The sequence below is a fragment of the Sesamum indicum genome, linkage group LG8, assembly GCF_026168435.1.
Source record: "Sesamum indicum cultivar Baizhima isolate 11 linkage group LG8, ASM2616843v1, whole genome shotgun sequence".
Classification (NCBI taxonomy): Eukaryota; Viridiplantae; Streptophyta; class Magnoliopsida; order Lamiales; family Pedaliaceae; genus Sesamum; species Sesamum indicum.
The window spans coordinates 23,777,160-23,797,070 of NC_142664.1; the positions used below are offsets into that span (position 1 = coordinate 23,777,160).

A 19,911-nucleotide genomic window follows, 5' to 3' on the forward strand; every position below is an offset into this window, starting at 1 on the left:
GAGCTCTCTGTTCACAGACAACATTCAGTTGATTGGATGTCATGGATTTGGTGGAGGATTATTTCAATATGGTTGGAAAAGGTGGAATCCCCCATGGATTCGTTGGAGTCTACCAGCGATTAGAAGATCCCTTTCGAATTCAGTGGAGGGTTATCTTTTTGGTAGTTGGATACCAGTGCTTCTTGGGGACGATTGGAGTAAGTTGCAGATGAGGGCATCTTTTAGAGATAAAGATGTCTTTCCTAACACCTTCTCCAGTTAGGGTCCAAACTTTTAGAATTTATAGATTATTTCTGACTAGAGACGTCATGTATCCCGAAGGGGCTGTTGGTCCTTATATGATTTTGTGATATGTGCCTCCATAGATCCTACGTGGATGTCACATAAGTCACTTGTGGACTCCGATGATATGTAATTTAGTTATAATTGGAGAATTCAAATCTCTAAACTTTCTTGTGGGCTTATGAGGTTTTCTTAAATTTAGGCATACTCGAACTGAGATTCCTAGCGCCACTAGGCCCTCTTAGAGTACTTTGAGTCTTGCATTCCCACGAACTTTCTTCCTTTTGATCAGCCTATTTTTATGGGTATCAATCATCATTATGAAATTTGTAACAATAAATTCATAAAATATATGATATGACATAGTTATATTGCAGCATATATGTACAAATACTACAAATTATTATAGATAATAGATTAGGAAGTGTTAATATTTTAATACAATTTATTATATATATTTTTAATTAATGTGATGATTTAAAAGAAAAAACTACTAAAAATCCCTTAATATAAACTTTCATATTTCAAAAAAATTATAAATAGATTTTCAATTTAAAAAAGATCATCAAATCTTCAACAATTAGCTTTCACTCTATGTTTAAATGAAATTATCTTTGACCTTCTAAAAAATATAAGTTATTTTGTTTATTATTATTCACTTTTAAAATTATTGTTTATCTAACTATATTAATTTATTCCTAATCGCTAGTTGATTTAATATGATTGAGGTAATAAATACTTATAACATAATTTTTGAACTGGCAATCATTTCTCTTGGGACCAATTTGAAGTAAATGAGAAGCGCTAAGTTCAAGTTGAAATTATACATATCTTGAAGTCCTTGATTGCAAAAACATTTAATAATAATGAGAAAATTGGTTGTAATCCAAAAGCCAGAGCAAATTTGAGAAACACGCTCTACAAGAACGTTCCTCCCTTACTTTCCGTAATTTGGCGATTTGCGAGTTTATTCTCGTCTTCTCTAATGGCTGCCCCGTACAGATCAAGGTATTTCAGGATTTTATGCTGCAATTAACGTGTATTTATCAGTGATTTGAAGGGGCAATTTTTGGTGTGCGTCTCGTTAATTGTTCGTTATTGGAACAGAGATGGATTGAGCACAAGGCCAGGGGCGTATGGCGGTAGTTCCGATGAGATTCAGTTGCGGATCGATCCGATGCATGCCGACTTTGATGAGGAGGTCTCGGGTCTGCGGAAGCAAGTTCGAAAACTCCGAGATGTGAGGATTTGTCTTTATGTGTTAATTGTTTGAAAAATATTTATTTTGGCTGGAAATGATCCGAGAGACTCCTGGTAGGTGGGAAGGACGGGGTGAGGTATTGGTTTTATGTGTTGAATATGGTTGCTGACCTTCAATTTTGGTTTAATTATTTGAAGATGTTGAATTTGTACAGTTGATGTGGATATATGTTAATTTTGCTTCAATATAGATATATCGATTGCAATATAAATTTGGAAGGCTTTTCTCGCTATAATTTGTGTTTTTAGTTTTGGTAGGATATTCGAAATGGTGATGTGGTATTGAAGAATTAATGGGAAGTTATCAACAGTTTAACCCGCATCTTCTTTGATGTCACTTGATTGTTTTTGGTTAAGTGATCGCCCTGAATTTTTTGTCTAAATTTGATGTCACTTGATCTTTATTTTCTTTCATATTTTAAATGTGAATAGGGTAGCATCTTGTTAGAACTAAATCTAGTTGCTCACTTGACTATGTACTTGATGTCACCACAAAAAAAGAAAAAAATTGATGTAACCACAAAATGTACTGGGGACATCCAAGTCAATTTCTTCTTGGAGTTAGAATGCAGGATTGTTTTTCTTGAGTTGTTGGGAGTTTTTCAGAGAACATTGTCTGATGCGAGGTTAATTTTATCTTCTAGCAAATAGGTGGCAAAGGTGTTTGTAAAATCCTGAGTCTGTACCTCAATAATAAGGTAAAAATGGGTTTTTTGAAGGAAGTTGTGGTACATTTATACCACATTATTTACTTTGGATCTACTCTTTTGGAGTCGAATGTATTCTAAGAAGCATCCTTTAGCTTGTAAGTTAGGGTAATTCCTCTCAATTTCCTTTTCGATTTGCTCTTCTGGAATCCTGCCCCAAGTATACATGACTTCTCTATCCTTGGGCCTTGGTTAATGCTTCATTAGTACCCCATTCCCTTGTGATGAAAAATTCTTCTCCTAACCAGGTTTCTTCGGCTACATCCAACTTATCATATGGGCAAGTGCCGTTTACTGGTGCTTTGTGATCAAGAACTCTCTTGGAGACCTATACAATAGTCACATAGAAAGTGTAATTCACTGACCATATAATTCTCTTGGATAGTTAACTTCTATCCATGCTAGAATTTTCTGTGATGTAATAGTCTGTTATACGCCCACTCAGATTTGATGGCCTGCAATCCTCAAAACTGTCTGAAGTATGACTTGGTTTTAATAATTCTGGCCACTGGGATTGAACAGTTGCTTAGTCAGCAGAACATTGTGATCCGAATTAACATTTCAAAATTTTCCTCAAATTATGTTGGCTGCCATTAGCGGAAAGTGCCTTTATTTCCATATGACTTTTTGAAGTCTACACTTTGTTGACAAGATATTTTTGTATCCTGGGTCCATATTTTGCATTTAATAACTGTCGTCTGTGTTTTCCGCTTGTACCTATGTCCCAGTCTCTTATATTTATATGTGGTTGTATGGGTGGAATGTTAATCTGGTCTGTAAGTTCTGGATGCTGGCTGCATGGTTTACCATATATTAGGCATATTCATCATAGACAAAAACTTAATTAGAAGGTCGTCAGTTACCCAGAATTTCTCTTCAAGCTTGATTTACCATGTGATTAACTTCTTGACTTTTGCTTTAAGCACCAATTATGGCTCCAATCCTCAGTGTGTGTGCTGAGAGTGCTACTATGATTGGTGATGAATGAGATTTTTCTTAACATGCAAGTTTCCACACATATTCATGAATTTAATGCTGTCATATAGTTTTCAAGCTTGTTAATAAAATGAAAACTAATGAACTCTGGGATTTCCTGTCATTAAATAAATTCTGTTGCTAACACATGTATGAAGATTCTGTCCCATGTTAACTTGTATAGCACTTGTACTTAGTTTTGGATGGTCTAGTCTTATTATTTTTCTGTAAAAATACTGCAGGTAGCTCAAGAAATTGAGACAGAAGCCAAGTTCCAAAATGATTTCCTCAATCAGCTGGTATGCAATCAACTATGCTCTCAGTGTTTGAATTGATACTCAACTAATTGCAACATGTGTTTGAATTGGCATTCAACTAGTTGTTAGATGGAAAAGGTATTGATGCCTACCGCTTTGAGAAATCAACGACAGGATTGATTGATGATGGCCTCTATAACTCTATTTATGAAAAACTGACCACTACACTGTGCAAGTAAATAATTGATTGCTAAACCGTTCAGAGTTTTTGAAATGTTGACTGCGGCACCATTCTTTCTAGGCTGGATGGACGGATTTCCAACAAATTTTGTTACTCTTTATTTAGATGATATGATAATGAAGTAATGAACATGTTCAAGCTCCCTTTTGGTGAAGGTAATTGATGAAAGGGGAGGAAACGGGGAGAATTTAAAACCATGTTGACTTCTCTAGTTGATCAGAGGGTGATAGAATTGAAACCTTTATGCCATCTGCTTATTTGTTAGAAGTTTTTTTATCTGATCTCACCTCATAAATATTTATCATCCTTTTTTTCCGAATCATATTTCAAACACATTGTACTACTTTTTGAAATTTCCGAAGCATATTTCAAACGCATTGTACTACTTTTTGAAAAATATATCACATTGGATCTAATTATGACATTTTATATTTTACCTAACATCCATTACACATTGGATCAATTATTATCATCACATATTCATCCTGCATTGAAAACATACTAACTTCTTTTTTGCCTCATTGAAATGTGAGAGGAGATGATAATTTGCTATCTTTGTTTCTTACTTTTGTGCTATACATAGTAGAAGAATATTATTGCTTTATGTGCCTCTGCCTCTAGCAGGACGTCTGCTTTTTTGAATAGATATACAGAGTTTTAAACCTTCTACCACTTAAAATTAGATGTAATACTATTCCAATTATCTGTGAGGAAAGCAAATGATCTTGCGTGGTTGCTTTTGTTTGTACAGCAAATGACAATGATTAAAGCTCAGGCAGGGGTGAAAAACAACATGAGGAGACTGAACAAGAGCATCATTAGGGAAGGGTCGAGCCATGTCATGCACGTAGTTCTTTTTGCACTGCTTTTATTCTTTTTTGTCTATTTCTGGTCCAAATTTTCGCGAAGATAAGGAGCAAAGAGTGATTTAATACTTGGTGTAACTATAATATTGAGACAAGGTCAAAGATTGTCGTTTAACTCAAATTCTGGGTACGTTCTTGTAAATACTTGCAGTTGGTTCCTCTCACTAATTACTTGTGTATATCACTTTACCAGTGTGTATGTGATGGACACTTCTTATTTGAATTGCTTTGGTCTTTCTTAACCTCGCCATCCCTTTCTTCAAAGTATGTGGTCGTCGTCTTCCACATCGCATCTCTGCTCACCACACTGGAACTGCCAACAGAAAAAAGGAAAAAGAAAAAGAGAAATGGTCTTGTCGAAATAGGGGAAGGGTATTTTCGGCCCTAGTAAAATATTAGGGATTGGCAATTAAGAAAATTAATTGTAAGTTGGCGTATATTAATTTTTTATTTGGGGATTTTAGATATTCCAGCTACAAACATATTGATACGGACATCTAAATATTAAAGATACCTCATGTCTGTGTAACATTTAAGTTGGATTTTCAAAATGTTGCATCAGTATTAATTTCTAACCCAAAAATCGAACGTCCAAATTAAATTTATGGAAAAATTTACTAAATGTCAAATTTTTTAAAAATCGGCGTCCTTAATTGGCAATCCTTATTTTTATCGGACAAATATGCAAACCCTTATAATTACGAAACCTAAATTGCAAATTAATCCAAAACATAAATTCACTTAATCCTCTACTATAGTCCTCAGACTGGTCCATGTTTACGACTAGAATGGAATAGAAACTGAGATAGATTAGAGTAAGAATTTGTTTGGATACGATAATTTTATATTTGCTAAATCTAAGATTATAGAAATTATGACTAAAAATTGATAAAACAATCCCACTTTTACTTAAATGGATTAAAAACGCGAGTTAGGCCTTTTATCAAAATACCAAAAGATAATATGGATATATTTTTCACACATGGACAGGATCATAATTCGCTTTTTATATACATTCAGATCTACAGTAGCGAGTTTTAGGTAAAAATTCTAACTGAAAAAATAAAAATTAAAAAGTTAATTGGGAGGAATTCGACTGAATATTCCGTCCAATCCCAATATGTAAACATGGTCGTTTTGCCATCTCAATGATCAAAATATATACTACTAGTTTGATCTTAATTTTTTTTTTCAACGTAAAACCTAATAATATTAAGAATAATTGTACCGTCCTTTAAAATATAAAAGGTAATTTTGTATAATGATGTTGACGTTTTTGGGGTTGTATATATCTAATTATTCAAAAAATAGGGAATAGTTTGTGCAAATAAAATCGATGTTTTTATGGGTGTATGTGTAATTTTTTAAAAAACACTAATAATTGTGTAAATAAATTATAAATAAGGATTGTAGATATAATTATCCTTAATTTAAATTAGTTTGCCTTTTGCATGGCTGCATAATCATGTCGTCACAAATGAGATAAATTCATACGTACATAGAGGAAAAAATAAAACTAAATATGACCATACTTTTCAATCTTAATTAGCATTTAATTAATTAATACCCTAAATTAATGGATGGTGCATATATAAGGGGAGCTATAGAATTAGGCACAAGAATCTCTCTAGAAATGCTAACTTTCTGCATAGTTTTACCACTTTGATTTAAATATAATCAAAATATTTACTTAGGAGACATTATAGTCAAGATGCAGAATATATGTATATATATAATTTGGTACCCTTTACATCTTGAAAAAGCATTGAGAATTAAGTGCATGCAATCTTGGTTGAAAATGATTGAAGATATAGCTAATATATATACCCTTAGGTAAAAGCCCCCCTACCATATCTTTCAAAAGACCTACCCTAATATATATATATATATATATATATATATAGTCAATGATTATTCTTGTAAATTCTTCAATTATAATAATTAATTTAAGTTAATAATGATGCTTAAAGGGGAATAGTTAGAAAAACCAAAACAACATCATATTTGGCTGTAAATTATATATGCATTGGCATGAACTCAGAATGCTAATTTACAATTGAATTTATATAAGTTTGTAGCTATTGAGATGGTACTGCAACAATCCTCCTCTCTTTGTAATTCGAAAATTCTTTTCATTTTTATAGTATGTGATTGACTACTTTATTAAACTCATCTTTATAATGAAGATCATCTATAGTTCAAATGTAGGGCTATAGATTTGCATTACAGGATTGAGAAGAGAGTATGTAGGCCCATTTCGTCTCTGGATCAGATACTTGTTTTATTTTTTTATTTAAGTCATTATTATCGTCAACAACATCCATATCTTCTAAATCATCACTTGAATCAACCCCATTAACCCACTATTGATTTAATCTTATTCAAAAAAAAAAAAGAAAAAAAGAAAAATCATTTAGGTCCAAGAAGCCTACGGTGTCCTGAAGCGATTAATTTCACATGCCTTCGGCTTTGAACCATCAGCATTTTCTGTTCTTCTTTTCACCATCTTCAGTAACCCTTTTGTCGATTGTGTTATCCACAATGAGAACAAAGAAAAAAAAGGCCAAAATGCATTTTTAGTCTTATAAAATAAAAGACATAATTTTTTTGTACATGACTTTGGTAAGTGACGCTTTTAGTCTCATTAAAATTACGTTTTTTAGTCCCAAAAAATATAATTTTGGGATTTTTTAGTCCCAAATTCACACCATCTTTTTAGTCCTAAACAACACTCTTTTAGTTTCAAAATCACAATGCACACGACTTTTTGAAACTAAAAATGCGTGATTATGAGTTTTATAGGACCAAGAGTAACACCTGTCATAGTTGTGGTATCAAAATAAATTATATCTTTATTTTATAAGACTAAAAAAGCATTTTGCGCAGAAAAAAACAAAAAACAAAAAACAAAAAAAATTTAGGATTTTCGATTTTTGGAGAAACGTAGGGTTTAGCGATTTTAACTTTTATTTCAGCAGAAATGATGACTTGGCAATTAGCCCAACTAAGCTGCCATTGTCGTCATCGTCTTCCTCTTCTTCTTCTTCTTTTTTTATTTTATTTTTTATTTTATTTTTCAGGTAACGTTCTAAAATCTTGAAGTTATAGATGGAACATCACATTAGCATCTTGATCAGAATCCTTAATTTATTTGAATTATGTGTAAATCATGTGAGATTTTTCAATAACATTGGCGAATTACAGTAATTTTGTCCTCAATTTGCAATTTTTAATTTATAGGTCTAATTGCAAAATTGGATTTCAACATGACGAAAAATATCACTCCCTCATAATTATAGAACTAAAATTATGATTTTCCTTATATAACTAACTAAATATATATATAGTAAGGAATCAATTCGATCAAAGAAATGCGTTTTAGGGTAGTTGATATCCATTTGTCTATTAATCCATATGTAATTCACATCACTATTTAATGCTAAAAGAAATTAATTTTTTTTATAGTACAATTAACTATATACAATATCGTATATATTTTAGTCAATTAAAGTTCTAAGAGTAAGGAATTATATATTATTGATCACAAGAATTGCCAGCCAAAACGATATATATATATATATATATATATATATATATATACCTCGACCAAATATATTGTCATAGAGGAAATTAATATAGTATGAAAAAGTAAATGTATTCCTGGGACCAGACATTCCATAAAAATAGTACTAATATTGTTTGTTTTATGAATGTTCTCCTTGGAACAATTAAGAATTCCCTAAAAACTATCATACCTATTTCATTTAATTTGTCTTCACTAAAGCCTGAAGAATGCAGGTTCTAGCTAGAGGCAATGAGCAACGTCCCATGATCTCTTTAAGAGTTATGTCTTTACTTATATATATATATATATATTTATGCAGAATAATCGAAGAAATTAAGATCAAATTTAGGTATACTTTATATTTTTATTGTATTTGTATCAAAGCCCTAAAAATTTAATCATTATATTAAACTTTTACAGGTATTTTATTGATTTATTTAATTGCCAATGCATGCACACAGAAGAGGGAAAACGTTGTACCAAATCTTGATCGATTCCCTCTTTTCAAGAACAATGATTTAATTTAACAAATTAATATACAAGCAATGTAATTATTTATTCATATCTTTATTTTGGTTTTATCATTTTATATATATCACTTCTACTTCTTGCGGAAAGTTGAATAATTATTAGGTTTCATATATAATTAAGTCTGTATTTAAATGAATTCGAAAAAATAAAAGTAAAATCTAATCTCAAAATATATCAAAGTAAAATAGCAAAAAATTGGTGGGTATTGCTATATATTAATTTGTCTACTATATATTGCTTTGAGTCTTTGACAATATACATTATTTAGTAGTCAAAATATACACCTGATCAGGCATGCTTCAAAAAAATTAAATAAATATATATATACACACACACTCATTTTATTTACAAATATTGCTGAATTATCAGATCAAATTTAGTAATTTCCGCAAAATATATTACTAAAAATTAAACCCCAAGTAGATGCATTTCATGAAAAATTGTCAGAATATTTTCTGCTGGTTAATTAGTGATTACACTGAAGTAATTAATTGCGATGAAAATTAAATTAGCCTCTTTGGTTAATTATATATGGTGGAAGAGGATACATGCAATTGATTGCAGACATCAGCACCACCATAGAGCAGAATATATTCATTCCATTGAGCAGCCCACCTTTTTTGACCAAACATATATCTATGGAAACCCTTATTTCTGGAGAATTTAATGGGACTATGATCAGCATTCTGCAAATCAAATTACATCAATGTGAATTGAGCACCCTTAGATTCTCCCACTTACCTAGGATTGTGATGAAACTGGGGGTGGGGTTGGGGTGTCGATGTATGGATTATGGATCATATAAATATAGGTTCTGTTTCTGAATATGTATGACTTTTGCTGTTATTAATTATAGCATTTCATTGCTAGAACTTGAGAGCGAAATAAGAGAGGGAGTAAAGTCAGAATAAGATACAAAATTTACGTGATTCGTTCAGAACGAGCCACTATGGTGACTAGAATGAGGGAATATAATCGTATCAAAAGAGAAAACTCGTCATCACTTACTAATTAATCCATCTATATATATATATATATATATATATATATATATGTGCTCCATTTCGAAGAACTATTTTGCATTGATTTTGTTTATATAATGGATATATATATGATCTTCATGACAGCCACCAGAACCACAGTGTCTCAAATACTATATATATTATCAAAAAGGGCATATTTATGTGGCAATAATTCGGACAGATGAATTAAGTAGTGGCTATGTGTGTGTAATAACTTCTACTTATTGGAATAATTAATGAGAATATAAAAATTAAAAGAAAAAAAAGAAGGGTTTTTGTAAGAATATCAATCTTTTTGGTGGTTGCCTGATCTGATGAGTGGAAACAGAAAAAATAGGGTATGTAAGGAAGAGAAATTATTAGTTGCAATGTCATAGTCATCTTTTCTAGCTAGTGTACCCTCTTCATTTATTATTGCCCTTTATTTGTCTTTTGCCCCTTCTTCCATTCCCACAAAATGCTCTTTGCTTTGCCCCCTCCCCACCCCAACTCTTTCTCTCTTTGAATTTAGGGTTTTCTCCTCCATTAATTATCAGGGCTATCTCTCTGTGAAATTGTGCCCCTCCAGTTCCTGCAGTACTACTTATTCCCCACCTTGTCTTCATCTTTGGAGAAGCAAAGAATTAACACTCTCTTGCAAGTGAGGGAAAAGGTACGTACGTAGTAGTGCCCTTTTCCTCCTTATTCTGATCAAAGACCAGACCAGACAGGTAAATTCATGAAAGCCCTTTTGCAAGTTTTTTCTTTGACTACTTTCTTCAAGTAATAATATGTTTCTTTTTGGGAAGACAAAAAAAACATCATGTGTATATATAGTAGTAGCTTCACAAATGATCACTCTTTCCATCTAGGGTTTCTCCTTTTGCTCCGGCTCGTGCAGTGCTTTTAACAAACATTAATTTCGGATGTCATGTAGTAGCTGCTGGATCTCAATTTAAATCAAGAACCGTACGTACAGTTTTCACAATTGGAAAACTATTTGGAGAACTGTGAGCTACTTTTCTATACTTCAATGATTTCCTTCCTTTCTCTTCACAAGATAGATATGGGAATTTGGTCTGACAAATTAAGGGATGATCAGACATGGAAAATACCTGTATTTCCTTGGAAATTATGAGATTATGAGGTCCAAAAACAACAACCCAGATTTGAAAATCAATTGTAATTCAGAGAGAGAGTTGTTAATTGATGATATTTTGAAACTGGGAGTCTGCATTAAAATTTAATTAACAACACAATTTTGATGTTTTATTGCTAATTATAGTATATATACATATTACCTGTATAGTTACGAAATTATTTGTTATTCACGTGGTGTGCATATGAAGTGTACTGCGAGATGTAATAGCAATTTGCAGTAAAAGATCCGAACTGCCAAGAAAGAAGCAGCTTGTTCGACGAAAGAATTGGTGAATTAAACGAGACTGATAAGATCAATTTAGATGAGTAAAAATTTATAGAATTAACAAAGGAAATTAACCTAATTAATGAAAGAAATTTGGGAATTAATTACTTGGGGAATAATTTCTTTGTTGCAGAGGTAAAATCATACATTCATCAATGGCTTCCTCCAGCTCCTACAACTCTCCCTGCGCTGCCTGCAAGTTCTTGCGGCGGAAGTGCACGCCGGGCTGCATCTTCTCCCCCTATTTCCCCCCAGAAGAGCCGCAGAAATTCGCCAATGTTCACAAGATCTTCGGCGCAAGCAATGTCTCCAAGCTCCTCCACGATATCCCGCCTCACCAGAGGGAGGACGCCGTCAACTCTCTAGCCTACGAGGCGGAGGCCCGTGTCCGGGACCCCGTCTACGGCTGCGTGGGAGCGATCACCTTCCTCCAAAGGCAGGTGGACCGCCTCCAAAAGGAGCTGGACGCCGCCAACGCTGACCTGATCCGGTACGCCTGCAATGGAGGCCTTCATCAGCCCTCCACCAACCCTATGGTGGTGCCGCCACCGCGACAACGGCCCATCGTCGAGCACAACAGAAGGATTGCAAATGATGGTGGTAGTGGATTTTATCAAACACCTTCTAGCTTCTCATTTCCATACTACAACTCTCCATGGAATGATCATTACGGCCCTCATGGAGGAGGGTTTGGTGGAAGTATTTGATCAGCAAGAAGTTGAAATGGGCTGATGGAGATCATCATCATAACCCTATTTAGGGTTTGTGTGGGGAAATTAATAGCTCATGGAGAAGCCCTTTTCTTTGCTTTCACATGGCATCAACTTTCATGATCTCACCTACGTTTGTGCTCTTAACTAAGCCATAATACCTACCCTCTCATGGATTCTTGATCTACCTATACACCTATATATCAAATATTTTGGTGTGAATTGTGCAAGAACTTTTGTACAACTGAAGAATGTATGTGGGGGGGTTGTGATCAGAATAAAAAAGAAAAAAAGTGAGTGATTTTTGTTTGTGTGAAGTGATGAAATTGTGTAAGATCATGAGACAGCTACATGTATTGATAATTCTTGTTGAGGACCACTAGCTTCTGTATCTATGCTGTGAAGAGGTTCATTAATTTCTGAATTGTTTGTGTAGCCTTTGGATTGAAAAGGGTCCTCTAAAATACTATCAAAAGTCGGTCTCCAAGTGCCTAGAACCAGGAAAAGTAGTACTAAGTACTCTCAATCTTCATTTCTCATGAGTAAGTTAAAGTATGTGACTGTTGAGGAACACATAGGGTTATATTACGACCAAATTGCAATTTTAGTCATGTAAATATAATGGGTAGCGATTCTAGTCTTGTTACAATCAATTTTGGCAATTTAGTGTCGCAATTAAAAAATGGCGTTTGAAGTTAATTTGTTTTAATTTCAGGACCAAATTATGAAGATTGATTTCAATAGATCAAAATTATCTTCCCTGTAATTTTTTCAATTATATATAGATGATTTGGTATTGGGGCGAACAAGTATTGTTCAAGTTCTTATTCAATCCCGATTATGAGAGCATTAATAACTAAACCAGATATGAGTCAGGCTCAAGTACGTAATTTAATCTTTTTCACATGTATGTTATTTTTTATTTTTTACTAGCTAGTTCAATAGAATGTGAACTGGTACTTTTATACATATAATAGAATAAAACTTAATATTTCTTATGCTCGACGAATTAAGTTGATCAGACGAGTTCTTATTATTATCGATCTTTAAGTCGAATATTAAATAAATTTGGATGCATATATGCATGATTCATTTTGTACCTGAAGATGATGAAGTGTGAATCTTATCTCAATTTCAGCTTGTGAACCTCAGCTCTGCTCCAGACATCTCAAACAGTGACCAACAGCTCTTTCTTGCATTGGATCCATAAAGCTGCTGCCTGCCCCTTGTACTGATTTCAGTTTACTTTTATTAAAATATAGTACAGGAAATTAAAGACCCATGTACATATATATATATATATATAATTTATTCCATCGATCCTTACCCCACAAAAAAGTTAATTAATTAATGATTTATTTAGATTACCATATTAGAGATGAACATATTCGTTGATCAGTGAATTTTATCCGGAAAAAAAAAAAAGAAAACAAAGTAAGATAATAGGGTTTCTGCCCAAACACTAGGGTTAGGGTTTCAACCCAAACTTTGGTGCATGTCTTTTCAATCTTTACTAAGTGTGAGAAACCTGAAAAACGCTTATAGAAAAATAAAAATTAAGAATTATTACCCTGTGCTTTTCTAAGATTTAATGTAATTATACATAAATTTTATATAATTTAAAAAATTACATCTAATACCCTTAATTTTTTTATATTCGTCTAATAAATAGATTCCTTCATTATTCAAGATTCAAAGAACTTAGTAATATTAGCAAAAAGGAAAAAAATTGAATAAAAATCCCTGTTCCCCCAATTGACTTAGATACTATGACTTAATATTGTAGGATAAATATTGTTTTCCTTATCGTGTATGACATAGTATTCATCGTGAATTTTTTTTCTTGCAACCATGATAATTAATTAACTATAATAACAAACCATAAATAACTAAAAAAAAATAATTACTTTGTCTATACAAAAATTGTAAACTTTGTCGTCATTATATAAAATTACGAAAAAATTCTCGATAATAAAATATATACATACAAATATATAAAAAAAAAGTGTAATATAGAGTCAGACTACATATTTTATATATATTTTTTAAAATAATAATATTATATATATATATATATATATAGAGAGAGAGAGAGAGAGGGGGGGGGGGTATGAATTTGTAACAATATTGATCGTGATTTTGGTGTTCCCAATTACCCAAGTAGTAGCCCACACGGAGCTTTCTGTAATAGAATATGGTGTGTGTGTGTGTGTGTGTGTGTGTGTAGAGCAGTGTAAAAGCTGGTAGTTGCAGTCCCCCACCATGAAATCCAGAGCTTTCTGTCACTTGTGTTTCTTTTTCTATCTGTCTTTGTAGTTCCATCTTGTCGATCTATCATTCTCCCATCCATCCTCTTCTCGTGATCATCAAATATTCATTTCTATATATATTTTTCACTGCCCAAAATAATAATAATAATGAATTATTTTTTATATTGTTAATTCCCGATTACGATTTAAAAATTATGATAATTCAATTATATTCTCTATAGTCAAATAAAATTAATAGAAAAAATTGAGTATTAATCAATGTTAATGAATATTTATCATAATTTTAATTATAGTAAAGACATATGATATGGTGTTCAATTATGACTGATATTTTGATTTCACATGTAGAAATTATTGTGCCACCGTAATTAATTAATATTTGTCACGAAACATTTGCTATGAGTTTTCTGTTGTTCTTAATAAATAATGAACCGATAATTCAATTATTCTGTGATATATATGTATATATATCTGAGAGGATTTGGCAAAAGATTTCATTAATTAAAATAATTTATATTCTGTGTCAAAATATCACGATTTCAATTACAATATTAATATCGCTCGCCATAGAAGAGGACCAGTACTCTAATCTCTAAAATAAATTTCTTCTAATAGTACAGAAGTCAATCATTATTTTCACAACAAAAAATTTAATTTTTTTAACTAAAACACTTTTTTATTTATTTTTAGAGTAAATTACGATGAGCTCTTTCAAAAGTTAGCATAATTATAAATAAATTTTTAATATTTGAAAAATTATCAATATCTCTTATATTTGATCAAATTATATAATATTTGAATAAAGGTTTGGAATTGCTAACTTTTTTTGTTGTTCTATTTTTTTTAAAAGAAAAACAAAATTGGACCAAAATTTCGTAAAATTGTAAAAAAAAAGTCAACTTATTTCATAAAAATATTTCAAAAAATTTAAAAAATTAAATAAAAATTATAATTCTGCATAATTCACTGTAATATTTTGGTGAGTTCATTATAAAAAATAAACGAAAATATAACGTATTGACAACTAAGTAAAATTAGAGGTGTGCGGTAATTTCTATACAGCAAAATGTATTTTTATTATGTCAAATATCGGATTTTAAAAGAGCTCATTGTAATTTATTTATTTTAACATGAATGTTGAATATATATATATATATATATATATGTGACAGTAGTCTATAATTTTGTTGTGTGTAGGTAGCTGGAAAAGAAGAAGTTATATTCGAGAGCGCAGGTAAAAGCTGCGAATACGTGCATATTTGAACATGTGCACACATGCATGCACCCCACTACCCACATTCATTGCCTATGATTTGAATTTTGCACCCATGCCCTTTCCCTCTTTCTTTCTTTCTTTTTTTTTTTTAAAAAAAAAAATTGCATGAAACCTCCTTTATTTTAAAATTTTAATTGAAAATTCCATTGTCTTAAAAAAAATCATGTACACCTTTCTTTTCGTTAGTCAGGGTTAATGATGTTAAAATTTTTATTGAATTGTCCGTTATACAGATATTATGACACCACTTCGTTGTGCTACCACTGTTGCCTATATCTAGGGTGACGGATGGCAATGAAGCGGGGACGGGGAAAAAATTGATTTGAAAAAAAAATATATTATTTTAATCTTTTTTAAAAATAATTTTTTTCAAAATCTAAAGATATTAAAAAAATGTGTAATGATCTATTAAATTTAAATATTATATATATTAAATAATATGATTTTAAAAAAATTGATATAATTGTTTGGTACTTTGACATTTATTTAATATATAATTTATTAAAATATATTTAGACTAAAAAATATTTAATTTAATTAATAATATATAATTAATTTATATTTACATATATAGAAATATTTTAATTTAAAAAGTGAAGTTTAGTATATTAATTTTTTCATTGTGATTTTAAATTTAAAATTTCAACTTTTAAAAATTTTATATACTTTTTAGGTATTTTGATGTTTAATTAATATATTCTATAAAATAAATAAAATTTATTAAAATATATTTAGATTAAAGAAAAAATTAAATTAATCAATAACATATAATTACTAAAACATATTTAAATATCAAATAAGGAGGGTAAAATGCACATTTGTGCACACAAAGTAACTTAAAAAAGTAAAAAACGAAGCTCACTCACACAATACTCCAGTGTCAAATACTCTATAATAGATAGAGGTTTTTTTTGCCGTGTTATAAATAACATAGGGAACTTTTCACTTATAAAATTAACACAGAGGAATTTCGCTTTGTATCACCAGACCATAGGGTTGTTGTTACAAACGCAATTCAACTTCTTTTTTTTTTTAATTCAATCTTTTCAAATTAAGTATATATCCTCACAAGGGACGAGAACTCATTACCAAATAACTTACATATTAACTGTGAAGTCTTAAGTAATAGAAATTTTCATCGGTTTTGCATTTAATTGGGCTATCAAAATTTTGCAAACTTTAATTTAAAATTTAAAATGCAAACTCAACTTCTCTATGGTTGCAATGCGTTTTAATCTGACTCTTTATATAATTTATCAATAATTAACTTATAATGATATGGAAATTATTTAATTAATTAGGAGCGGGATATTACGTGTGAAAAATAGTAGGAAACCACATGAATCCTGGGTCCCTTCCCTGCAAAACGTGCAAGAGAAGCAAAGTGAAAAAAATTTTATATATAGCAGCAAAAGATTAAAATAAAAAAAATAAATTAAAGGGTGGATATATCAACTATTTAATTATTTCTTATGCCCCCACCAATTTATATTAATGGATTTTGGATATATATTTATTTACTTATTCTTCATTTGTTTCTTTAGGTTTTAGATTTTTCTTGTTTTTGGCATTTTAATTTCACTTATTTTCTTGATAATTATACTAATTAATTAAAGAAAAGGAAATGATTAACATTCATGCACCAACCCTGCAACTCTTATTTATTTATTTAGTTATTTCCCTTTATTAATTATTTATTTCTGGAAAAAGATTATAGTACTTTCATATTTATGAACCAAATTAAATAATAAAAGGTCGACTTCCTTAAATTAAATAATAAAATATAATAACGGGAAAATATAAAATTGACCTTAAAGAAGATTTGGTCATAAAAGCTGATAATATTCCTGACTTTGTTCTTAAAAAAGAAAAAATAAACCCTCTAATTTAATAATTGAGTAGAAAAGTTAGTAATAAAAAGACTGGGATATTTTTTCAATAATATTCAATTTAAATTTATTTAATAATAATAATTGGGTTTTTAAAAAAATAGAGAAATTCAGCTTTACGCCGGAAAAAGTGCATCAGTATATATTCAAGGGCGCAGGGCGCAGGCGGCGTATCCATATCTCCTTGGCGGCGGCGGGGAATAATCAAAAGTTACAAAATCTTTCCATTTGGAAAATAGAATTCCTTGAACATGAATAATTTCAAGAAAATTTAATTAAGATAATTAAAGTTAATATTTTTTTCCCTTTTCTTTTCTTTTATTGTAAGGTCCACATAACACATTTCTACTTGAAAGCTCTTGTGGTGAAAATTAATTTAAAAAAATATTAATTATGACTAAATTTGCTTTTGCAAACGATGTAGGCTTGCATTTTTTATTAGTTCTAATAAAGAGTTTAAGCGGTTTATAAATAAAATTTAAGGTCTCGTTTCTCTAGCGAGACGCTTTTTCAGGTAAAATCGTGAGATTCATACTAAGTTAAAGTGAATAATATATCGTACAATGAGGCACTGATTAACTCGCAATTCAGATCAGCCAACTTATAAAACACAAATACTGAACTCTTCGAGAAATAATTTTAATTGAATATATTGTTTATTACTAGGCAAAAATTATTTGCATAGGACCCCAATGCCAAAGCTCTACCAAAATGCTTGTTTTAATTGATAATTTTCGAAGAATTAATATGACGAGTTCGTAAATTACTCCTGCAAGCAAATTATATATTATTTTCCTAACTTTTATGTCAAACACTATAATGTAAGTCGAACTCAGTATATATATCCAATTGTAATAAATTTCTTTTTTTACGAGTAGAGGACAAACTTATTGATAAAAGTTGAGATTTGTGATCATCATATCATGGGTCCGATCAAATAGCTTATGAGATTTCTCTATTTTGGCAACAGATATTTGCAGTTTAATAATGTAAATTTTATTATTAATAATAATAATTAATATAACTATTTATAATTAAAAATTATTGTAATGTACATAGGTCACTTTAATTTTTTTTTTAACTAAAAAAGACAAAGAACCATTGAGTAATAGAATTATAGAAGAAGATCTAGTGAAGTGCACAAGGATATATACATATAGAGTTGAAGAAAAAAAAGGGTTTGACTTATAATCACCACTATTCTTTTTTAAAGATTCTTGGTTGACTATATCTAATGATGAACTTGTATTGGATACGTCTTTATTCTCTTCCATCATTATCAATGATGGTGCTCATGATTATAACTTTTTTTTTCCTAAATTCTTTGGGTATATTAGGTATTAATTTGTGGATTCTTGAAAGATCAAGTTATTGGGCTTGCAATTCTAAAGGCAAAGGGAGCACAAGCTTAGAGTTTTTTTAGATTTATTTTTCAAAAGTATGATTTGATGTATTTAGATGTTAAAGATTGATAAAATATGTAGATAATTCAAAATAAAAAAATATAAAAAAAGTTTAGTATGGAAGTGGACATACATCTATATTTGTAATTTTCGAACACACATTTTGATTTTGAAAGTATTCTTGAAATTAGGGATTGTTAATGAGTTCCGAGCTTACTTATTATGTTCGAATTAGGTCAAACTTTGATAGAATTAATTAATTTTAGGATCTTGAATTTAAATTCAATATGGATAAAGAATTACGTTGTAAGGATACAAATATGAATATGGGGAGATCAACGGGTATAATAAGATACAAGTATGGAATATAATCAAGTTCATTTGTAATTTTCTTTTATTTCTAAAAAATCAACAATTTCGTCCTACTTTATTTTTCTCGTTGAAATAACAAAGCATTTGAAAGAAGAGAAAGAACTTTACGTCTAATCAAACTCATCGAATACTTCAAAAATATATTCAATATGCACATCCATCCTATATCCATTACGTACCCGACTATATTTCTACACTATACCTTAGTTTTGCAGAGTGATCATGTAGAGAAAATGTTGCATAAAAAACCAAAAATGATGGGTGAATATGATGAGATTCAATATGCACATCCATCCTATATCCATTACGTACCCGACTATATTTCTACACTATACCTTAGTTTTGCAGAGTGATCATGTAGAGAAAATGTTGCATAAAAAACCAAAAATGATGGGTGAATATGATGAGTTTAATGTTGTTGGACAAATGAGTGTAGTTGGGAACCTACGAGGTATTAGGTTTCTTCATGTATGGCTCTTGCAATGTTCAGCAGGGCCACCTCCATTGATGGAGTAACAAGTTGTGATGTGCCTGTAATTACGTTGCCTAATAGAAGGCCTATGCTCATATTGGCCCTGCTCTAATTACAAGGGTGGGTTTTCATAAACTTGGGCCTCCACCAATCCCCCATTTTTTGGTCTCAAACCCACCCCTATTTGGGGCGGGGGAGAGTGGGGGTTGTTTGAGTCCCATTGACACCCCTAGCATTTATTGAGCATATTCAGATTACTCCACGCGACTATAGTTTTAGGTTGTCGGGTCGGTCAGGCTGAACTGATCCACTCTAAATGATTTCTCAGCCTACAAAGGGTAACTTAGTAATTTTACACTTATTATCTACCTTGTATATTTGATCTTAATATGCCCCATGATCAACAAC

At 30.9% G+C, this 19,911-nt stretch overlaps 2 protein-coding genes across 5 annotated transcripts; both read left to right on the plus strand.

The window, feature by feature from the left end:
• The first annotated feature begins 1,133 nt into the window (after window positions 1-1,133).
• On the plus strand, window positions 1,134-4,811 carry LOC105179381 (bet1-like protein At4g14600). Its single transcript, XM_011102993.3, has 4 exons — window positions 1,134-1,290; window positions 1,390-1,522; window positions 3,467-3,523; window positions 4,474-4,811. Exons 1-4 carry the CDS (start codon window positions 1,268-1,270, stop codon window positions 4,633-4,635), a joined length of 375 nt encoding a protein of 124 aa, XP_011101295.1. The 5' UTR covers window positions 1,134-1,267; the 3' UTR covers window positions 4,636-4,811.
• Window positions 4,812-10,087: 5,276 nt separating this feature from the next.
• Window positions 10,088-12,200, plus strand: LOC105179420 (LOB domain-containing protein 25). 4 transcript variants are annotated; one of them, XM_088883091.1, is made up of 3 exons: window positions 10,088-10,416; window positions 10,558-10,695; window positions 11,245-12,200. In XM_088883091.1, the coding sequence occupies exon 3, from the start codon at window positions 11,267-11,269 to the stop codon at window positions 11,816-11,818; it is 552 nt and encodes a 183-aa protein (XP_088739217.1). In that variant the 5' UTR covers window positions 10,088-10,416; window positions 10,558-10,695; window positions 11,245-11,266; the 3' UTR covers window positions 11,819-12,200. The 4 variants fall into 4 exon arrangements, with proteins under 4 accessions (XP_088739217.1, XP_011101342.1, XP_020546975.1 ...); XM_011103040.3 differs by lacking the exon at window positions 10,558-10,695 and having other exon boundaries at window positions 10,093-10,358; XM_020691316.2 differs by lacking the exon at window positions 10,558-10,695 and having other exon boundaries at window positions 10,096-10,416.
• The last annotated feature ends 7,711 nt before the right edge of the window (window positions 12,201-19,911 follow it).